The following is a 22,038-nucleotide window of genomic DNA, read 5'->3' on the forward strand; positions in this document are numbered from 1 at the left end:
AAAATGGGATCTATCTCAAGAAAAGTTTTACGCTTTAGCTTACGAAGCTAAGAATTTGAAATTATCTTATTTATGATCTAAAAAGTGGGGACAGCGTTTTTTTGAAAAGCTATAAGTAGCAAAGAGTTTACGGATATTTTAAAATTTATCCGTTTCGATGAAAGAAATGAACGGAAGTGTACGATTATAAATGGACAAATTTGCATTGATTTCAATGTTTGGTATTCATTCATTGAAAACAGCCAGAATTGTTACGTACCAGGACAAAATATTACAATCGACGACCAACTATTGCCAAACAAAGGGAGATACCGATTCACGTAGTATATGCCGAACAAACTACCTTTTGTATAAATAGATGTATATATAATGTACTTGCAATATTAGAATAAAATATACTTTATTTCCTTTAAAACTTTTCTTTCAATTTTTATATTTTGCTAATTAAATATCGCACCGGTAAAAATGACCGGTATGGTAGAAATAGATATATAATAACTGTTGGTAGTTCTAGTGTTAAAATCGACTCGGAAAAGGATATGGAAGGACACGCTTATGCGATAAGGAAACAGACTTTCTTATTTTATAATCGATCGCGTTTTCAGTTTTAAATTTGCAATAGGACTCAGCTACGAATTTCTCTAATAAATGAATTCCGTGAATCGATAGTCAGTATACACCGATAGATAGAGTAAAACGAAATAAATTTTTATTTGATAAAATCAAATATAGTGGGCCCTCGACTTCCGCACAGAATTGGTTCCCGAAAGTCTGTGCGATTGTTGAATGTTCGAAAGTAGAGATGAAAACTGTTCGAAAATATTTATTTATCAATATATATGCATAATGAAATTAAAAAGGCGTGTTTAAATACTTTCAAGTGTCTTTTTTTATATATTTTTTAAAAGTTAGTCGAATACTACCCTTTTGTTTTTTTCTATTCACGATGAAGATATGTTACACGGCAAATTAATATCGGGCAACCGTTTGAAAAAATACAGGAGCAAGGAGAGGAGCTGATAGGCCTCGAACGATAGACTACAACCGATATGAACACCGATCGTTCGATAATTAGGGAGAAATTGTGTTAGACTGACTTAGAGATAAGGTCGGATGCGAAGGAACGACTGTAGAACCGATTGACAGTTGCAGTTCGAAGTCAAGATGACAACTCGAATCTGACTCGTGCGTTATAGTCAGAGGTCGAGAGAACGACTGTTATAGTAGAAAGTGAAGCGAAGACTGTTTCGTTAGAAGCGAAGACTGGCTGCTCGATTTTTCGAGCGATCGAGCCACGGAAAATCGGGAGTTTGCTAAAGGGCAAACGGTGCCCTGATTAGAGAATTGGGACCAAGAGTATTTCCTTGGTCCGCGAATCGATCACCCTAAAAAGAGGAAAGGTCCCTCGACCTTTGACGGTGGTGGAGGAACCCCTTTCTTCAAGATGATGTGAGGTCATCCGCGCGTTGGGAACCCTAGAGATATTGGTCGGAAAATTGTCCATTTTATGGCACCTTAGATCGCCGAGGTCTAAGGGTGTCACGCACGTGGACAGACACTGACTTTTCGTAGGCCCTTTGTTAGCCGGATCTCGAGTCTTGTTTGCAATTTTATTGAAAGAGAGTTGCAGGGGTTCGCATGTCTGGAACCGGTCGAAACAACAAATAGAAAGTTTTTTAACAAAAAGTAACGGCGATACGGCACGTTAGAAAATTCCGATGTTTTTGCTATTCGAACACTTAGATTCGGCTGTTGAAAGACCGCAACGGTGCCTTCCGGGCTCATCTTTGTTCCGAGATGAAACACGCGTTTTGATCAATTTTTGACTGTCATGGAAGAACGCGATGCCAATGGAGAACGTATATCTCAAGTACGTAGGGTAATTCAGAAAGACACAGCATATTATAGGAATCTTTATCGTGAAAAGAGAAAATAGAGTGAAAATCGACTAACTCCCCTTACAAATTTGTAAAGAAAATACTCGAAAGCATTTAAACACGCCTTTTTAACTTCGTTATGTATGCATGTCGATAAATGAATACATCAAAACACAGTTTTCGATGGATATTTTTGCACATCCCTCTACTTTCGAACATTCAATATTCGCTCACACAATTGGTTCCTGGAAACGTGAGCGAATATTGAATGTTCGAAAGTAAAGGGATGTGAAAGAATATCTGCTGAAAATTGTGCGTAAAGTGTTGACTTATTCATCGATATATAATGAAATTAAAGATGCGTGTTTAAATGCTTTCGGGTGTTTTCTTCATGAATTTGTTAACCCATTTGCATCTTCGCTCTGAAGAGAGTCTTTCAAGCCTCTGATTGAAATTAAGCGTAACAAACTCTTGCTTATGTATAATGCACAAATTATGCGTATTGTAAAATAAAATCATTTTATACGGCGTTATGATATAAATACAGGTAACCCTCCTATAACACGATAGATAGGTTCTTAGAAAATTGCGTGAAACCGTGTTATATGACTTCTAGAGCCATTACAAATAAGAGGTTACGTTTCGAAACCTTAATATCGTTTCGGTTGAACGATATCACCTTCACTTTTAGAACCTTTTTCTTCATTTAGATTTTTTCACTAATTTTAATACGTTCGATAATTTGTTTATACATTTTCGTATAAAGCCACTATAGTTCGTTATTTTAAGGTAATTTGGTTTTTAAATATGTTAAACAAAGATTGTATTATCTAGTGCTGTCGAAGTACAGTGTTGTATAAAGGTTTTCGTAATTCTTTTATCGCGTTAAAGCGAAACCGTGTTACAAGTTGCAGTGTTATACGAGGGTTTCCGCGATTTATCCTATCGTGTTAGAGCGAAACTGTGTTATAAGATGCCGTGCTGTACGAGGACTGCCTGTATTTATTTTTGCAGCTAAGTTGCACGGTAAATAAATTTCAAATAGATAAGTAACAGTTATTGTGTGCAAATTATTCCGTTCAATGATGCGAATGGGTTATGAGTTAGTCGAATACCACCTTTTTCTCTCTGTTCTTCATAAAGATTTCTATAACACGCTGCGTCTTTCTGAATTGCCCTACGTGTTTGAGATATGCGTTCTCCATTGGGATCGCATTCTTCCATGATAATCAAAAATTTGTTATAACGCATGAATTGTAGCCTGCTCGACTCGCGATGTCTCCTCAGAGGAACATTCGACCGCAAAGGCTCGAAAAGTAGAATTTTCAAAAATCTACGAAACAGCGAATTGCGCGAAAGTAGAATGCGCGAAAGTCGAGGGTCGCCTGTGTAAGTTAGGTGCTTCGAACAGGTTGACAAAACAAAAAAGCGTGCTAAGATCACCTATTGACAAAATCCGCAATCACTTAGTTGCCAATCCAATACTAACGCTTAATTCCTTATATTAAGAATAAATTTCTAAAATAGTTACTTCTTAGTTCTTTCATGATAGCGAAAAATGTGTCAAGGCGCATGAATTGTAGCCTGCTCGACTCGATCGCGAAGGTTTGAAGAGTTGAATTTTTCAAAACGTGCGAAATAGCGAATTGTGCGAAACTCGAGGACAGTCGGTAGATAAAAAAGCGGCGCGAAAAGTTTGTCATTTATCAAAATTCGATTTTTATCCCGCCTAATTCGAATCGTGTCAACGTTTTGTTCGCGTGCGCGATTGAACCATGGCGGATTGCACGCAACGTTTCCGCTCTTTGGACCTCGAGTACGCGATACACGATATTCCTCTCGCAAGAGCAGGCTTTGAAAATCGATGAGTCTGCAGGTACAAATAGGAATGGCTTTCGGCTGTCGTGACTGCCACTCGAAATTGCGGAATATTTGTCAATACCAAACCTCGATTCCTTGGTACACCCAGTTTCCACGTTACTCTCGTTTCTTTCTTTTCTTTTTTTTTTTTTTATCATATTTCCAGTAGCGTTTCGCGAAGCCTCGCGTGGTATCCATGCGGGAACAGAACGACCAGACGACGTCGTTACAGCGCGTTCTTCCCGAGGAAATATTGAATTCGGAAACCTTTCTGTCACCGGGGTGCGCCGGTACGAGCGCTGGGATTTCCCGGATGTCGAGAACCATGCGGATACGTATCTCTCTGCTGCATGCGAAAAACACGCGGGAATAAATCAAACGAAACGAAAGGAGAGAGAGAGAGAGAGAGAGAGAGAGAGAGAGTGGGAACTGGAAATTAGAAAGAGGTGAGCTTTTAGCGGCGGTAATTTAATTTCGTAAACGTTATTATATCACGCGCGTTCCTCTTTTCAAGTTCGCGAAATTACTCGCGAGGGAGAAGTTCGGCGCGTAGATTGTTTTCTATTGCACCGAGACGCGGAAGATTGTTCGTATTGTCTGAGAACTAGCTGCAGGTTGGAATCTTGGGTGTGTAAGGATTTTTGGTACGGTTGAGGGTGTGTTAGAACAATATTTGAACAGCAAGTGCCGAAGAAGTATTATTGTTAACGCTATTTCTACCAAAAGATGTGAAAAGACACCTTTCAAATTTTATGTTAACCCTTTGCACTCGGCGATTTTTTGGCTAAAGAAAAGTAGAAATTTACAGATTTTCTGCTATAAAACTGACGTTATTTTTTTGAGTGGTAAATAAAGAATCGTACAATAATTAACACCTGGAATTATTTAATTTCGATATTTCGCATATTGTTATATCATCTTACATTTAATATATTAATTAATATGGGTCTTCAAAATTTCAGGGTGACTGACAGTAGCCACTCGAGTGCAAAGGGTTAACATTATTCTCGAAGTTTAATCATTTCTTCAGATTTAAATTTTTGACTCTTTGTACAACAGTTGTTAAATTAATTCAGTGATATCATTTTCCTCTAGCTCATCCTGGCTTTAAAAATGTGCATATGGTGTACCTATTTCTATCATGAGGTGTCTCTTTACAGTTTAAGGATGTCATAACAGTGTCTAATTTTAAACCGATTTACATATAAATATCAACACCATTTGCAGCATCATAATAATTGTAATCTGATTAGGGAATCCCAATTTCAGTTGTAACGGAAGATACTTTTATATTTGCTTGTTTTTCGCCATGTTGCATTGTACTGTGGATCATTGCAATGACTTGTTCTAAAAAAATTGAATAAATTCGTGAAAAATTTGGAAAACAGATTGTTGAAATTAGCATTACAGGTAAGTAAGCAGTAAAACTGTTAGTAATACCGACAATTATTTCTATTTCTTATCTTATTTTACGAAAAAACATAAATAACCTAACCTTATTTATTTTTTATTTCTAAAATCATTCTAAAGATGTCCCGAATTTCAAGAAAGAAGGAGTTATTGCAAAAAATAAATAACATAAGCGAAGAATGCTCTGAAATTGATGAAAGCTCACAATGTGAAAGTGAAGATGAGTTGAATGATTCTTTCGAAAGTGACCACGAATTCGATAGCGATTATGAGAATTACTCATCAAGCAGACGAGTGATCGAAGAGGAAGATAATTTGAATGCAAGTAGAGGACGAAAAAGAATGAGATTGTTGACGGATTTTGAAGACGATAGTGAAGAAAGCAATGAACGGCAAAATATTGAAATTGCTGTTGATGGAACAGTTTGTATAAAGCTCATTACAATGTTTGATTATCTTTCTAGTAAAAATAAAAGTGAAGAAGATAATATTTTTTAATTACCGTTCCCGTTATATTGCTCGAATTATCTATATTTAATTGATAACTTGAAATCTCAACAGTTTGGGCAATTATTTGCATTCAAACGCAAAGGTGTCGAAAGACACCTTTTGGTCGAAATAGATATAAACAAAATCGTGATAGAAATAGTATTAATATAATATGAAACCCTAGGAACGATGTGTTTCCCTTCTCTTCCCTAGTTTCCAAGTTAAATATGTGCGAGGTTATCGTCGACCGATTCTGGTCGTTATCTTTAACGCGTTAAGCTCTATAACCGAGAGAAACCTCATTAAAACGTCGGTGTAACACCTATAAGAAAGTTCTAGGCGTAACGGAAGAGATTTGCCTGCCATTAGAGTTTCTACCGGGGTGGAACGTCGGCCGATATTTTGAGTGGCCAGCGGTTGAAAAGGAGATTCAACGGCGAGGTGAGAATCACGGAAATCGGAAATTGATGCCTTCCTCGGGATTCCGACCCGGCTACCCTCCTAGCAGGAATAAATTCATCGAATTCTGTTCAACGGGAACACGTCGAACGGCATACACTTCGACAGACCTCTCTCGTTTTCCTAGAGCACAATCTCAGATATGATGGCTTCCGATTGAGTTCCCGATCCAGCCTCCCTTCGCATTTTTCTTTCGCAGAAATTCACACGCTCGAAGAAACTCTTTCGGAAACTTGAGAACGTGATCGAAGAAAGATTTCGTAACAAACGTTCATCGCGTGATCTGCGAAACGAGATTGAAAGCAGAATTACGTGCTTTCAAAGGTTAGACGAATTTTAACTGTTAAACGATCCTACGAATATTCTCGATATTTCGAATTTTAAATTCCATTTAGTTTCGTTTTAATCTCACCTCGTAATTAATTCCGTAACCTAACGATTCGGAACGTAATTTTATCAATTTAAACGAACCCATGCTTCCAATTTATCAGCGATCGTATATTATTTATTATATATCGATCGACACCAGAATAGAAGATAAGTAGAAAATTCAAAGATCAAATTTCGACCAAGATGATACTTTCGTCGAATCAGAAGACAATGACTAAACCAACAGGAGCCCGAAATTCACACGCTCGAAGAAACTCTTTCGGAAACTAGAGTACGTGATCGAAGAAAGATTTCGTAACGAACGTTCATCGCGTGATTTACGAAACGAGATCGAAAGCAGAATTACGCGCTTTCAAAGGTTAGACGAATTTTAACTGTTAAACGATCCCACGAATATTCTCGATATTTCGAATTTTAAATTCCATTTAGTTTCGTTTTAATTTCACCTCGTAATTAATTCCGTAACTTATCATTCCTTAACGTAAATTTGTCAATTTAAACGAACCCACGCTTCCAATTTATCAGCGATCGTATATTATTTATTATATATCGATCGACACTAGAATAGAAGATAAGTAGAAAATTCAAATATCAAATTTCAACCAAGATGATACTTTCGTCGAATCAGAAGACAATGACTAAACCAACAGGAGCCCGAAATTCACACGCTCGAAGAAACTCTTTCGGAAACTTGAGTACGTGATCGAAGAAAGATTTCGTAACGAACGTTCATCGCGTGATCTACGAAACGAGATTGAAAGCAGAATTACGTGCTTTCAAAGGTTAGACGAAGTTTAACTGTTAAACGATCCTGCGAATATTCTCGATATTTCGAATTTTAAATTCCATTTAGTTTCGTTTTAATTTAACCTCGCAATTAATTCCGTAACTTATCATTCCTTAACGTAAATTTGTCAATTTAAACGAACCCACGCTTCCAATTTATCAGCGATCGTATATTATTTGTTATATATCGATCGATACCAGAATAGAAGATAAGTAGAAAATTCAAACATCAAATTTCGACCAAGATGATACATTCGTCGAATCAGAAGATAATGACTAAACTAACACGCACGAACATGAGCGTGACCCTTTCAAATTTCTCGTTTGTTCCAGTATTCAACGTTCGATTACATCCTCGCATTGTCTATTGGCGAGAGTATTTGATAAGACACTTGCACTCACCGAGCATTCCGATTGGAAATTGGCTGGGTGTCTGAAGGTTCTCGATGACACTCTGCGTCACGACCCAAACGTAATTTTCCCCGGTGATCTTGTAATCATGGGCCGCGCTCAGGATGCTGATGGCTTCCTCTCTGGTCGAATAGAGTAGCATCACCCTGGACTCGCTGTTTACCAGCTCGAGGAGGTCCCGCGGATCGGTCACCATGATCGCGCTGAGAATGGTGAACTTGAAGGTGTCCTGCATGTCGGATATTCTCTCGCGGACTGCCTGCACGAAATCGTCGTGCCCCGCAATCTGCGAGGTGACCACGCTGAATTGATGCCATTTGTACCTCTCGAGGATGCTCAGCATCGCGGCAGTTTGGTGCTCCAGCGATGGCGCCAGCTGCAGCTGCAGGTTGCTCTGCGAGGCTCTCTGAAACGCGACGGAAATTCATGCATCTCTGAACGTATTCTAACGACGAAACAACGTCGGGAAAAAGAAATTCATTATTTAGACTGTTTATTTTGAAAGTGGTGTAAATTCATTTTCTTTGATTTCGAGAAAATTGAATGTTAGCAGATCTGATAATTGAGAATTAAAATATTAACCGTTTGCCTTACGAATTATTTTTCAACAGAAGCGACACCAAGGTCGTTGGCTAAGCGTTCAAAACTGTACAAGTCGGAAACTTCCTATGATTTGTATATACACAAGTGCGGTACAATTAACTTTGCAAGATGTTTGATAAATAATTACGATTAGTTGATTATTAAACAAAAGAAAGATTTATTGTTGCAAATTGGCCCGATAGGCTTACTACGCCTCTGAGGCGTCATTGTAAGCTAAAGGGTTATATACTAACTAATTATAGACAAAAAGTTTGCACTAAATTAAGTATAAATTAAGTCATATCTCATTTTTTTAAAAATAGAACTTACACTACTTTCTTAACCAGTTAACTGTGGCGCTCTCGTTTGGGAGCGCGCACTGTTTTGTGTCGTCAGAATCGAGCCATGACGAGTATACTATAGCAAAAATTTAAATTCCTGCTGTGACGTGGTATTCAGCAAAACAGGCACATAAATAAATTCGTTATGTAAACTGATAAGCTGTTTCAGCCGGTGCATATGGGGACGCATGAGTTTATCTCAAATTATTTATATTTTTCATTCGTTTGTTTTATTCCGGCCTGGCCTCAAAATATTCTAAACAGCTTGAAATTTGAGAATATGTTTTGTTTTTCTCAAAAATTACAATTTAAACAGCCAATGGTCACTAATTTATATGTATGACGAGTATACTCGTCAATACACAAAATCGTGCCACTTCTCCATGACGAGTATATTCGTCAATCACAGTTAACTGGTTATAATAATAATATATATGGTCATAATAATATATGATATTGTATTAGAAGAAATAAGACCATAACTACATTTCACAGAAAAAATCACTGTAGGGAAAGGGTTAATTCTCTTTTAACCGTTTTAGTGCCAGGGGTTTTTAAAAGTCCACGTAGAATAGTGCCATGAAGCGCGTTAGCGATTCCTTCATTTATCTGCGAATAATGCCGATCGACGCTGCTCATTTTTTCGTCGAAATGTGCCGCTCGGCGCGCTCGCGCTTCAGATCGATATGCAATTTTTTAATATTAACAATTTCATCAGTTGCGTTAGAAACGTTGTACTGATCACCCAAAAGAAAAAAAATGAAAGAAATTTTGTAATTACGAGAGGAATCTCTCGACACACTCGCGACAAGATACATCCTGAGTTGAACGCGTTGCGAATTGACGATCGTGATCAAAAATAGCGACACGGTTCACAACAGTACGCGAACAGCGCAATCGCGTTGCGTGACACTAAAACGGTTAATTATGCGAAGTCTGGGAATGTTTGTAATAATTTATCAACATGCAATTTGATTATAGAAGATTTTTTTAGACGAATTTAACACTAGGTTTACGGACGTTTTTGAATACTTATCTTTATGGACGCCGGTCAGATTTACGGATAAAGAAAATGACGTATTTTCTTAAAAAATAAGACCATGAGTTTAATTTAAAAACAATTATGATATTAATAAATATTTATAAGATGATTAAATCTATTAATATTGCATTAATGGAGTAACTCACCCGTCAAATTGACGTGTCCCGTAAATCTAATGTTAACAAAGTGCACCGTTAGATGCAAGATTTATTCTAACATTTTGTTATGCCGTATTGTTCTAATAAAAAATTTTAATCGTTCAATAGAGCACATTTTCTTTCAATGTATCTTCTATACGTCCTGTAAATCTAGTGTTAACTGAAATAATAAACAATTTCCAGGCTGCAAGTGGACTTATATCACTTTCGTAGTTAGTCAATTGTAAATATCATTTAATTTCAATTTTGAAATAATAAATATCGCTTAAAATATACCGCATATTAATCCAATTTTTTTTATGAATAACAACAAGAAGTAAACTAGAATTAGTACTTTTATTTTGAACGTTAATTACATTTAACACAAGAAATTGGTATTATTAATTATTTATGCTCTTCACGTGGCAGTGTCATGAAATATTCATGATGCACAGAAGGTATACAAGGTAATAACTGTTGCATATTCTTATAGTTTTCGCATGTAACCCTGCCACATGCCTTTGGAAATTGGACTTAAACTTCATAATCAATGGTTACGCAGTTTCTTTTACCGGCCAATTTTAAATTGAACAAAGCATTGGTATTTCTTAATATATTAAAAATTAATTAGTTATAAACAAAAAGTTTAGCCTAAATTAAGCACAAATTACGTTATACCTCATGTTTTTTTAAAAAGGATTTACATCACTTTCTAAATAAGCGGTCCATTTTTGTTGCTAGATGGCTGTAGTTATCGATATCACGATCGAACAATTTCAGATTATGCATGTTATAAAGGAGATATTGCACACTAAAAAAATTCTTTTACTGTTTTTCGTTTGGTGCATTCAGTTGTGAGTTACAGGGTGTTAAAAATGAATGTCAACAAACAGAAAATTCGGTTCATTTTACAGTTTTTCTTTGATAAAGGCGAAAATGCAAGCCAGACGGCTGAAATTGCGAATGATGTTTATGGTCCCGATACTGTAACAGCTAATTACGTGCAATTTCGGTTTCGTCGATTCCGTTCAGGTATTTTTGACGTTAAAGATGCACCTTGCACAGGCAAGCCCGTCGTCGAAAATGTTGATAAAATCACGGAAATAATCGAAGTTGACCGGCATGTTAGTAGTCGTAGCATCGCTCAGGAGCTAAAGATCGACCATAAAACAGTTTTAAACCATTTGCACAAAGCTGGATTCAAAAAGAAGCTCGATGTTTGGGTGGCACGCCAATTAACACCAAAAAACACGATGGATCGTATTTCCATCTGCGAAGCCTTGGCCAAACGGAATGAAATCGACTCATTTCTTAAACGGATGGTGACTGGGGATGAGAAATGAGTCACATACGACAATATTGTGCGAAAACGATCTTGGTCAAAGCGCGGTGAAGCAGCTCAAACGGTGGCCAAACCAGGACTAACGGCTAGGAAGGTTCTACTGTGCATTTGATGGGATTGGAAAGGAATCATTTATTATGAGTTGCTTCCATATGGCCAAACGCTAAATTCGGATCTCTACTGTCAATAACTGGACCGTTTGAAGCTTGCGATTGACCAGAAACGGCTAGAATTGGCCAACAGAAGAGGTGTCGTGTTCCATAAGGACAACGTCAGGCCACACACATCTGTAATAACTCGCCAGAAACTCCGGGAGCTTGATTGTGAAATTTTAATCCATCCACCATATAGTCCAAACCTGGCACCAAGCGATTACCATCTTTTTCTCGCATTGCAAAACTTCCCGAGTGATATGAAATCGGCATCTAGAGAAGATCAAGGATAAGGACCAAGATTTCTATGAGAGAAACATTATGAAGCTACCTTTTAAATGGCAACAAATTCTGGAACAAAACGGTGCATATTTTACCCAAATCAGATAATCCGAAACATGTTAAATAAAGTCTTGGAGTTCACTCAAATATAATAGATTTCTTTTTCCCCAATCCAATATTACGTAAATTTCTCTTTCGCATCGGATATCGCGACAGGTGAGGAATGTCGAAGGAGGCAGGAGACTTCGCGTATACTCTCGTCGATTTTCAGGAGATCGAAGAATTTGAAAATTTATTCCAAGAGGGATGGTATCTTTCTGTGGCTGGTAACTACAAGCTAGAGGAAAGAGAGGTTTGCATCGACTCACCCGTTCCAATCCCGAGTTGTCCGCGTTCCACGCGATCACTGGAATTCCCAAGTAACCGGCTAGCTGGAGAAAATATTGAGCACTGGCCGTGCTGCGGCCGTACATCTCGTAGTTCATCAGGTACAAGATGGCGGACACGTTGCTCGGCAGGAATTTGTCGCATAGCGATTTCAGAATTTCTGAAACACGAAACGGAACACCAACCCCATCAAATGCCGTTTCTCTTGCAGCGATCTGCGATATTTACAGGAAAAATTCTCCGAATAATACTCCACGATACAAAAGTGAGTAGAAATTTTATTAAACGTTTCAATACTCCATAAAATCACTACGGAGCGCAGTAATCGTAACGATAAAGCCCTAACGAAGGCTCCAAACGACCAAGACGTTGTTTAATTCTTTTTCCTTAAGCAACGATACTCCTAATCTCGTTCGCGTGATTTGTTGTCGGTGTTAATCGTCGCTGGTCCGCGTATTGCGGCCAGGGTAGCTATTTATCTCGGTTGAACGGTGATCCGAGCGCTAAATGGTTCCTTTGGAACGTAACCGGGGTTCGCGTGATTTTACAAATGGCCCCGATAAACGTTACGATCGCGAAGGAGAAACTCGGATCGAACGTTGTACGAGAAACGCCGTCTCGGTCCGTCAAGCGTGATCAATTCTGCCGATCGATCGTGACTCGACCGGTTCCAGTCGACAGCAGCTGGCATCTAGGACAGCGCAGGGAGGAATGAAAACGGAAAACGGAGGAAAGAGCCTTTTATTTTCTGCGAACCACCGGTGTATGAGCCGTGGTTGAAAAATTTAGAAGCTCTTGGTCACACCTTAATCTCGAGATAATAGAAATCGTGAGCTACCATCTGTTGGCAAGCATTTCTCCAGGCAATAAGACCCATCTGACGCGTTCCAGATGATAATCTCCTCTCTTCGCTGCTTCTTATTGGTTACGATTTCATTTTCTCGTTTATGGCTGCTGGATCTTCGTTCACGATCGCTTTGCTTCATTTTTATCGTAAACACAATAGCGCAGCTGTCTTGCTTATCAAGAATCGATCGATTCGCGATGATTCGGGATAATTCCTTTCGATTTTGCGAAAACATTAGATTAGATCTTCGTTTCGCTATAAACGGGAATCATAATGCCATAAACGTTCTCGCTCTTCCTTCGAGTGAATTAGAATGCCGTGGAAATGGCGTCCGCTTATCGGCATCGATCCCTGACATATACCCAGTTTTATCATTCTTTTTCCAATAAACTTTTCCATTGGTCTGTCAATTTTTTAAATACTCTCATCGCTCACGGGATAATCCAATAACTCGATAGCTCGTGGAAAAACAAGGACATTTGTTAGCTTCGTTCGAAGGGCGGTAAAAAGATTTCACGACACATTTGCAACGGTGTTTACAGCGGTTCTCCTCGATCGATCCAATCCGCGATCACGTCCACGACGCAACAACGCAAACGCGAAATCGCGACCGTCATTCGAGTCATGGACACATCCTGACCTGTCCCACAAACCTCTCCGTTTCGCCCCTCGATGCCCCCGTGACCCCGTTTCGCCATGTCCTCCTTCTCGTCCCTGTTGCATTATTCTTCCCGGCGGTTTCTTAATTTCGCTCCTTGCTTACGAGCCCGATTCCCGGGGGCGTGTCTTATTATAAGGCAGGGAAAATCTTAACGAAAGGATAAGCCCCGTACGCACGTGAAGCTACCAGTCGAGTATAGCGAACACGGGATCCACCTTCAGACACCATTATATAATACAGTTCCGAGCACACCGTGTTTAATTTAAAAATGCACCTCGTATTCTATGCAACAGCTACCTTTCTCATTATTTCTCGACAATTTTTCGGGATTCTTCGTCTTATTCTTTTAATCAAATATTTATTCGGAGAGAGAAAAGGATCGTATTTAAAAATGGAACGAAACGTGAAATACATTTCGGTAAAATCGACTTCAAATTCCGAGGAGAAGTTTAAAGAAATTTTCTTATCGAACTTGTTCACGGAATTTGAAGTCGATTTTATTCAAATGTATTTCACGTTTCGTTCCATTTTTCAAAATTCAAGGCGACGTGAGGTTTAATCTGTTAACTGTGGAATTTAGTTTCAAAAAATCTCCACAGGGTGCGGAGTTAAAATCGAGCAATGACGTGTATACACGTCAAACGCAAGGTAAATACCATAAATTTATACAAAAAATCAGGAATGAAAGCTCCTTTTTGTATTCAAAATTGTCTAGGGTCCTACCACACCCAGCAATTAGCCACTATTGGACCTGCTAATTGGTGGCGCAGTTATTCCGCAAATCATCACTCGCTGTCTAAGTTGTGGGTTACATACGTATAATAATAGATGTGCGAATAAGGAAATATTCTTCCCTTATTGCTTCTATCTCTGCAACACATAACTATTGTCTTGGTAATATAAAGAACACATACCACCAAATATTGGATTGGCAACTAAGTGATTGCGGATTTCAAATGAGAAGGAAAATTCAAAATTTTTGTTTAACACTAGATTTACGTGACCCGTCAATTTGACGGGTGAGTTGCTCCAATTATGCAATATTAATAGATATAATCAACTTATATTAAATTTGTTAATATCGTAATTGTTTGTAAATTAAACTCATGGTCTTATTTTTTAAGAAAATATGTAATTTTCTTTTCCTGTAAATCTGACGAGTCTCCATAAAGATAGGTATTCAAAAACGTCCGTAAACCTAGTGTTAAAAATACAACTTTATTTAATTAGATACTGTCCGTCCTTGTCAATGACCTTTTGCCATCGTTCTGGTAGTGTCAAAATTCCACGTTCTTAAAATTTCTGATCTATGCTATCAAAAAACTGAATTAAACGTGATCTGACATCGTCAGCGTTATTAAAAATTTTACCATTTAAGGAGTTCTGCATGGAACGAAGCAAATGGTAATCTGATGGCGCAAGATCTGGGCTATGTAGTGGATGTGACAAAACGTCCCAACGCAATTCCAATAATTTTTGACGAGTGACCAAAGACGCGTGGAGCTATGCATTATCATGGTGGAAAACAACACCCTTACGAATTGACAATACCGGCCGCTTTTCTTGAATCGCATCGCTCAGTTTGGCGAGTTGTTGAACGTACACGTTTGAATTGATCGTTTGGTTTTGTGGCATAAGTTCAAAGTACAAAATTCCTTTATAATCCCACCAGACTGACAGCATAATCTTTTTTTGGTGAAACTCTGCTTTTGATGTCGTTTGGGCTGGTTCATCTTGCATCACCCACGATCTCTTCCGATTAACGTTGTTATAAACTATCCACTTTTCGTCGCCAGTAATTAGGCTTTTCAGAAATAGATCAATTTCGTTGCGTTTCAGAAGCGAATCGCAGATGTTAATGCGTTGCGACAAAAGAATTTCCTTAAGCCGGCGAGGGATCCATAAATCGAGTTTCTTGACATAACCAAGCATTTTTAATTTTTTTTCAATGCATGTATGCGATACATCAAGCTTCTCCGCAATATCACGTGTCGTGCTATGACGATCTGAATCGATAATGGCCATGATATGGATCTCATCGACTTCAACTGGACGGCCAGATCGTCGAGCATTTTTCAGTGAGAAATCACCAGAACGAAATCTGTCAAACCAATTTTGACACTGCCTTTCTTTCAATGCTTCATTTCCATATACGGCACATAACTTCTTTTATGCTTGCGATGCGTTCTTGCCTTTTCGGAAGTAATACAATAAAATATGTCTGAAGTGCACGTCGTGTTCTTTCATTTTTTAATTGGGATAAAAACAAAACTAAAGCGCTAATCGATATAATTTTTTTACTAAATTAAAGGTAGAAGTCCAAACAATAAGAAAAAAATGTAGGTTAGATCCTTTGACCACGCTGACAAAACAAAAGAAAGTATAAATTCCATCTATCAACGAAATCCTCAATCACTTAGTTGCAAACCCAATAATATCCTTATCAGATTTTATAAAATTTTCCAGTTTTCATAGTCAATGGTAATGCTTTATTTTAGACGACGTGTATATACGTCGACCACACTGCAGTAGAGATTCGGTCTGACGTGTATACGCAACGGTCGCAGTTAATTGGTTAAGAATAAAGTTTAAAGAAATTTTTTCGTTGAACTTTACTTTCAAATTTCACGTCGCCTTGAATTTTCCTTCTTTTCTATTCATTCGTATCGTTCTATGGTATTTCATGAATTTCCACTGCCTTTCCCTTCGGACGGTGATAGATCAATCACAGGCCTGTCCGACTATACACGTATCGCGTTCCTGCGTCTCATCTATGGCCGACCGATACCACTGCGAGCAAGCTCACGGTTCTCCAACCTCGCCAATCGCAAGTGCAATTTTCTCGCATCGTCGTTGCTTTAACAAGCGCTTGTTACCAAGCGATTTCGCGAAACTTCCGGCAAAAGGCGAACGTGACGTTCACGGAAGAGTCGCTCGGAAAATTTCAAAACTCGCGTTTCCTCGACACCCGGACACGGAAACTCGCGCACATCCGGCGCGTCGATTATTTCAAACGTCCGGTAGCTTCGTGTTGCTTGACGTTGTATCAAATGTGACAGGGATGCACGAAATTCAGCCATTCGAATGCGTTCGCGTGCCTCTGGATAAATTATTACCCTGCCCGCGACGATCCGCGGTTGGAAAAAGCCGCGACGCGTTGCACATATTCACTTTTCCGTTCGGAAAACGCACGTCGAATAATCAAAGCGAGCATATAAATAAATAAATAGATAAAATAGTAAAACAAATTCATTCGAAGCTGTCCTATTTCCGAGAATCTAAACTGACAATCGGTCGAGAGAATGCGACAGCTTGCTAAATTCTACTTCGCGAAGCTCGCGTTGCTGCCATTTAAAGCTCCGCTTTCAAATTCCCATTCGGAGTGTACGTAATCTTCGAAACATTCGGATATTTCCGGTCGTTAGTCTAAATTCCGTTAGGGGTGAAGTCATGCGTGTTATTGGGTGTGTTTCCAGGATGATTCGTCATGGGTGAAAAGTTGCGAGGTATGTGGCTTTCAGGTCTATTCCACCGTCCATTCAAACTGCCATAAAGAAGCTACTTACGGGCCACAAACGGATTAGCTATTCATGGACTTGATCGCTTTGATATACGTACAGACTATAGCTGACTCACGAGCTACGTTGCAGATAATGCTAAAGCTTAAGCCTCTCTGCCAATGCAACCGAGACATTTGCAATTTCTGATTTTCACCGATAAAAAGCTCCTCTTGTGTCCTGGATATTCGTAACCATTTTCTCTCTAAAGAATGAAAGTAAATCTAGATAAGCTTCTCGAAAACGGTGCGTGGAAATTGCTGAAAAAGCGGTTAAAGGAAAGTTTGGCCGAACAGCCAATAGGATGTGTCGCTAACGACGTCAACGGTGTGTATCGAACGAAAATGAAGCGACGCTCGCGCGTGCAACTGTATCCGCGGAGCGTGTGAACGTTTCGCGCGAAAGATCGAGTTTGCCGATCGTTGACATCCGGTCGGCTGGTGACACGGGGCCAGCCAACTGACGTATGTGTGCACGCGTGAAACGCAGCAACAATAACCGGTATTCGGGCTGTCATGCACGATTGTTTCGCGTTTCGCCTGGCGAATACCGAACATCAGCCCGGGACTATGGCCGTAATAAATAACCTCTGGAAATCCCGATCCTATCCGAACCGACGTTGACGCAAACAAATTACCATGAACAATTTCGTTTGCAAACGGATTAGTATCATTGCTAATTCTGTATAATTCCGCGCATTCCACAAAGGGGATTTCGCGGCATAGCGATTATGTATTTAGCGTTGTGACTCGTTACACCGTTAAATTATTTCGACGATTGATATTAAACGTTAACACAGTGGCGTGACGTGTTTGCGAACGATTATGCGAAGCTACTTCCGGTTGGAAGCGACGTTGGATGTCGGAGAAAGATTTCTAATCTTTTAGGCATGGGACGTCTAGTCGTGGATGGTACAAAAACTGATCAATACGATTTCGGCTACGATACTACGTGGAAATAGAGTGAATAAATGAATAATCCAAATTAATGCGGTCTAGGTGAAAGAAATGAGAAATAAAGGAAAAAGGGTATGATACTGTCAAAAATGGTGTATCCATGAAAGTCACTATAGTAGATACTATATTATAGTGATGCTTCGTTTTCAGAGATGGTATATATCAAAGCCACTATACCGTCGCACCGTTTAATTCGGTGCTAATCACGAAAACTACTATAGTGACGCGTCGTTCTCAAAAATGATATGCACCAAAGATGGTATAGTGACGCGTCGTTCTCAAATATGATATCCACCAAAGCTACTATAGTGACGCGTCATTCTGAAAGATGATATCCACCAAACCTACTATAGTGACGCGTCGTTCTAAAAGATGATATCCACCAATGTTACAATAGTGACGCATCGATCTTAAAGACGATATCCACCAAAGTTACTATAGTGACGCACCGATCTCGAAGATGATATCCACCAAAGCTACTATACTGTCGCGGTGTCCGGATAGACGATATTCAACAATGATACTATTGAGACGCGTCGATCTCAAAGATGATATCCACCAAAGTTACTATAGTGATGCGACGATTTCAAAGACGATATTCACCAATGCTACTATTGTGACGTGTCGACCTCAAGGATGATATCCACCAAAGCTAAAATAGTGACGCATCGTTCTCAAAGATGATATACACCAATGCTACTATAGTGATGCGTCGTTTTCAAAGATGATATCCATCAAATCTACTATAGTGATGTGTCGTTTTCAAACATAATATCCACGAAAACTACTATAGTGACGCGACGTTTCCAAAGATGATACCAGCGATAACCTCTATATTGTCGCGTCGTTCTCATAGATGATATCCACCAACGCTACTATACTGATGCGTTGTTCTCAAAGATGATATCCACCGAAATTGATATAGTGACACGTTGTTCTCAAAGATGATATCCACCAAAGCTACTATACTGTCGCGTTGTTCACAAAGATGATATCCACCAACTCTACTATACTGATGCGTTGTTCTCAAAGATGATATACACCGAAATTAATATAGTGAGGCGTCGTTCTTAAAAATGATATCCACCAAAGCTATTATAGTGACACGTTGTGCTCAAAGATGATATTCACCAAAGCTACTATAGTAACGCGTAGCTCTCACGCATAATATCCGCCAACGCTGCTATAATGATGCATCGTTCTCAAAGATGATATCCACGAAAGTTACTATAGTGACGCATCGATGTCAATGATGATATCCATCAAAGCTACTATACTGTCGCGTTATTCTCAAAGATGATATCCACCATCGCTACTATAGTGATGCGTCGTTTTCAAAAATAATATCCATCAAATCTACTATAGTGATGCGTCGTTTTCAAACATAATATCCACGAAAGCTACTATACTGACGCGTCGTTTTCAAAGTTGATATCCGCGAAAACCATTATAGTGTCGCGTTGTTTTCAAAGATGATATCCACCAACGCTACTATACTGATGCGTTGTTCTCAAAGATGATATACACCGAAATTAATATAGTGACGCGTGGTTCTAAAAAATGATATCCACCAAAGTTACTATAGTGGCACGTTGTTCTCAAAGATGATGTCCATCAAAGCTACTATACTGTCGCGTTGTTCTTAAAGATGATATCCACCAACGCTACTACAGTGATGCGTCGTTTTCAAAGATAATACCCATGAAATCTACTACAGTGATGCGTCGTTTTCAAACATAACATCCACGAAAACAACTATAGTGACGCGTCGTTTTCAAAGATGATATCCACGAAAACCACTATAGGGACGCGTCGTTTTCAAAGATGATATCCACGAAAACCACTATACCGACGCGTCGTTCTCAAAGGTGATATCCATCAAAGTTGCTATAGTGACGTGTCGTTCTCAAAGATAATATCCATCAAGGCTACTATAGTGATGCGTTGTTTTCAAAGATGATATCCCCGAACACCATTATAGTGGCGTGTCGTTCTGAAAGATGATATACACAAAAGCTCCTATAACGTACCTAACAATTTAAGCGTCGTGGCCAGCGAAAGAAACATCCCCGCAACTTTTCTTTTCTTTTCGGTTCGTCGTGACAGTTTCTTTGCGAGTTGCGAGTTTCAGCAGTCTCTCGTTGAGTGATTCAGCTTCGAACCGTTGTTGTGATATTGTTTAGTAAACAATGCACGCGTTACAGCGTCCAATTAGGAGCGCACGATCGAAGATGTAATCGACCGTGTACGTGGGATAATGCAGTCTTTGATCAAACGCGTTTACCTTCATCGATCCGCTGCTTCTTAGACTGACTCTGCTACTTTGTTTGGCAAGGATTATAACGTGACACGGCTAAAGAACATAATTCTGCGATGGGAAGAGTCGAGGGATGTAATTGGTGATCAGTCACTCTGTGAAAACTACCTATTAAAGTCCAATTATTCCTTAATAGAGCCTTCCATCATAATTAGCGAATAATGTTCTGCGAAATTCCCCAAAGATCCCTAAATGAATTTCCACCTGTTCCCATGTCGCTCCGATTCTTCTGCTTTTTCCTGTTTTATATTAACCCTTTTAGCAACGAGCGAAAGGAGCGTACTTAAGCAAAGAATACCGGGCCGAATCGGCGAATTTGCAGAGGTTTGCGAAAATGCTCGTAAAAACGAAAGTAGGAGTGATATTTATAAAATTTAAAAAGCAGCATATTGCGAAATAAACGGGGAATGAAACGCCGCCAATTGTGTTTCGATATTTATTGAAAATCATAAGAATAACATAAATATAATGCATCATGAAAATCGTACAAAGTGATTTCTCTTTTTCAAATCGTAATTGCATATAAAAAAAATCACCGTTTGGTCATAGCTTTATATATATCAGATAGTATGATGTATTGGCATTGCATTTTGCAATCATTTGCAATGAAATAGTTGGTGTCGGATAGCAAAACGAAAGGATAACGCTATGATGCACGGCAAGCGTCAGACAGATTTACTACACAAGTAGATCATGCAGCTGGTAATGCGTCACTAAAAAAAATATCACTCGGCACTAATCAGCATAAGATATAACAAAAAGTTAAATCTAATAACCATTTTTTCACTTGTGTTGCATCGAATATGAACCATTTTAACATTTTATAAACTTATTCTGAAACGCAGAACTCTTGTGATGAGCATAATAAGGCTCTAAGGGAGGCGCAACGATATATCGTCGTTCGTATTTTTGCCAAGTTAACCTTTTGACTACTGTGCGCGCGTATATGTGCTCAGAAATTTTGTATTTGTGATACTGAGAGCGCCTATAGACGCCCATAACAGACAAAGGGTTAAAAGGATAAAAAATCTATATAAGAAAGTTAAAAGACTATTTGATTTGTTGTGATTTATCGAAAATATAATTTTAATGTCAAAAATGACAAGTAGAATTGGGAAACCATATGAAAAAATATTTTAACTTTTTTTTATGTTATATAAGTCTGAACTTAAACTATATATGGACCGTTTATTTAGAAAGTGGTGCAAGTCGATTTTCTTTGCTTTCGAGAAAATTGAATGTTAGCAGATCTGACAATTAAAAAATATAGGTTAATTATGGGAAGTCTGGGAATGTTTGTACTAATTTATCAATATGTAATTTGATTATATGAATTTCTTTTAGGCGAATTTAAGTAAAATTATATACAATTTCCATGCTGCAAATGATCTTACAGCACTTTCGTAAATAGTCAATTGTAAATATCATTTAATTTCAATTTTGAAATAACAAATATCGCTTAAAATATATCTTATATTAATCCAATTTTGTTTATAAATAATAAAAATAAATAAAATAGGATTAGCATTTTGTATTATGAACGTTAATTATGTTTATATATTGATGAATTTAACACAAGATATTGGTATTATTAATTATTTATGCTCTTCGTGTGGCAGTGTTTTGAAATATTTCTTCGAACAGTTACAGTTTTTGGACTCAAATTTTGTGTAGAAATGAATTTTCCTTTTTTTGTAAAGTACTCTAGTCCGGCATTTCGCATAATTTTGTTTATTCGTTGCGTATATTTTCC

General features: G+C 38.4%; 1 protein-coding gene across 1 annotated transcript; it reads right to left on the reverse strand.

Annotated features, from left to right (window-relative positions):
* Nucleotides 1-7,673: 7,673 nt before the first annotated feature.
* Nucleotides 7,674-12,933, reverse strand: LOC143221531 (glutamate receptor ionotropic, NMDA 2B-like; the record flags this gene model as incomplete). The annotated part of the gene is made up of 3 exons (XM_076446958.1): nt 12,786-12,933; nt 11,929-12,107; nt 7,674-8,088 (listed from the first exon to the last, which is right to left on the reverse strand). Coding segments are annotated over exons 1-3 (742 nt in total), but the record flags the coding sequence as incomplete, so codon positions are not given.
* Between the last annotated feature and the right edge of the window lie 9,105 nt (nt 12,934-22,038).

This window comes from Lasioglossum baleicum, unplaced genomic scaffold, assembly GCF_051020765.1.
Source record: "Lasioglossum baleicum unplaced genomic scaffold, iyLasBale1 scaffold2609, whole genome shotgun sequence".
NCBI classification, from domain to species: domain Eukaryota; kingdom Metazoa; phylum Arthropoda; class Insecta; order Hymenoptera; family Halictidae; genus Lasioglossum; species Lasioglossum baleicum.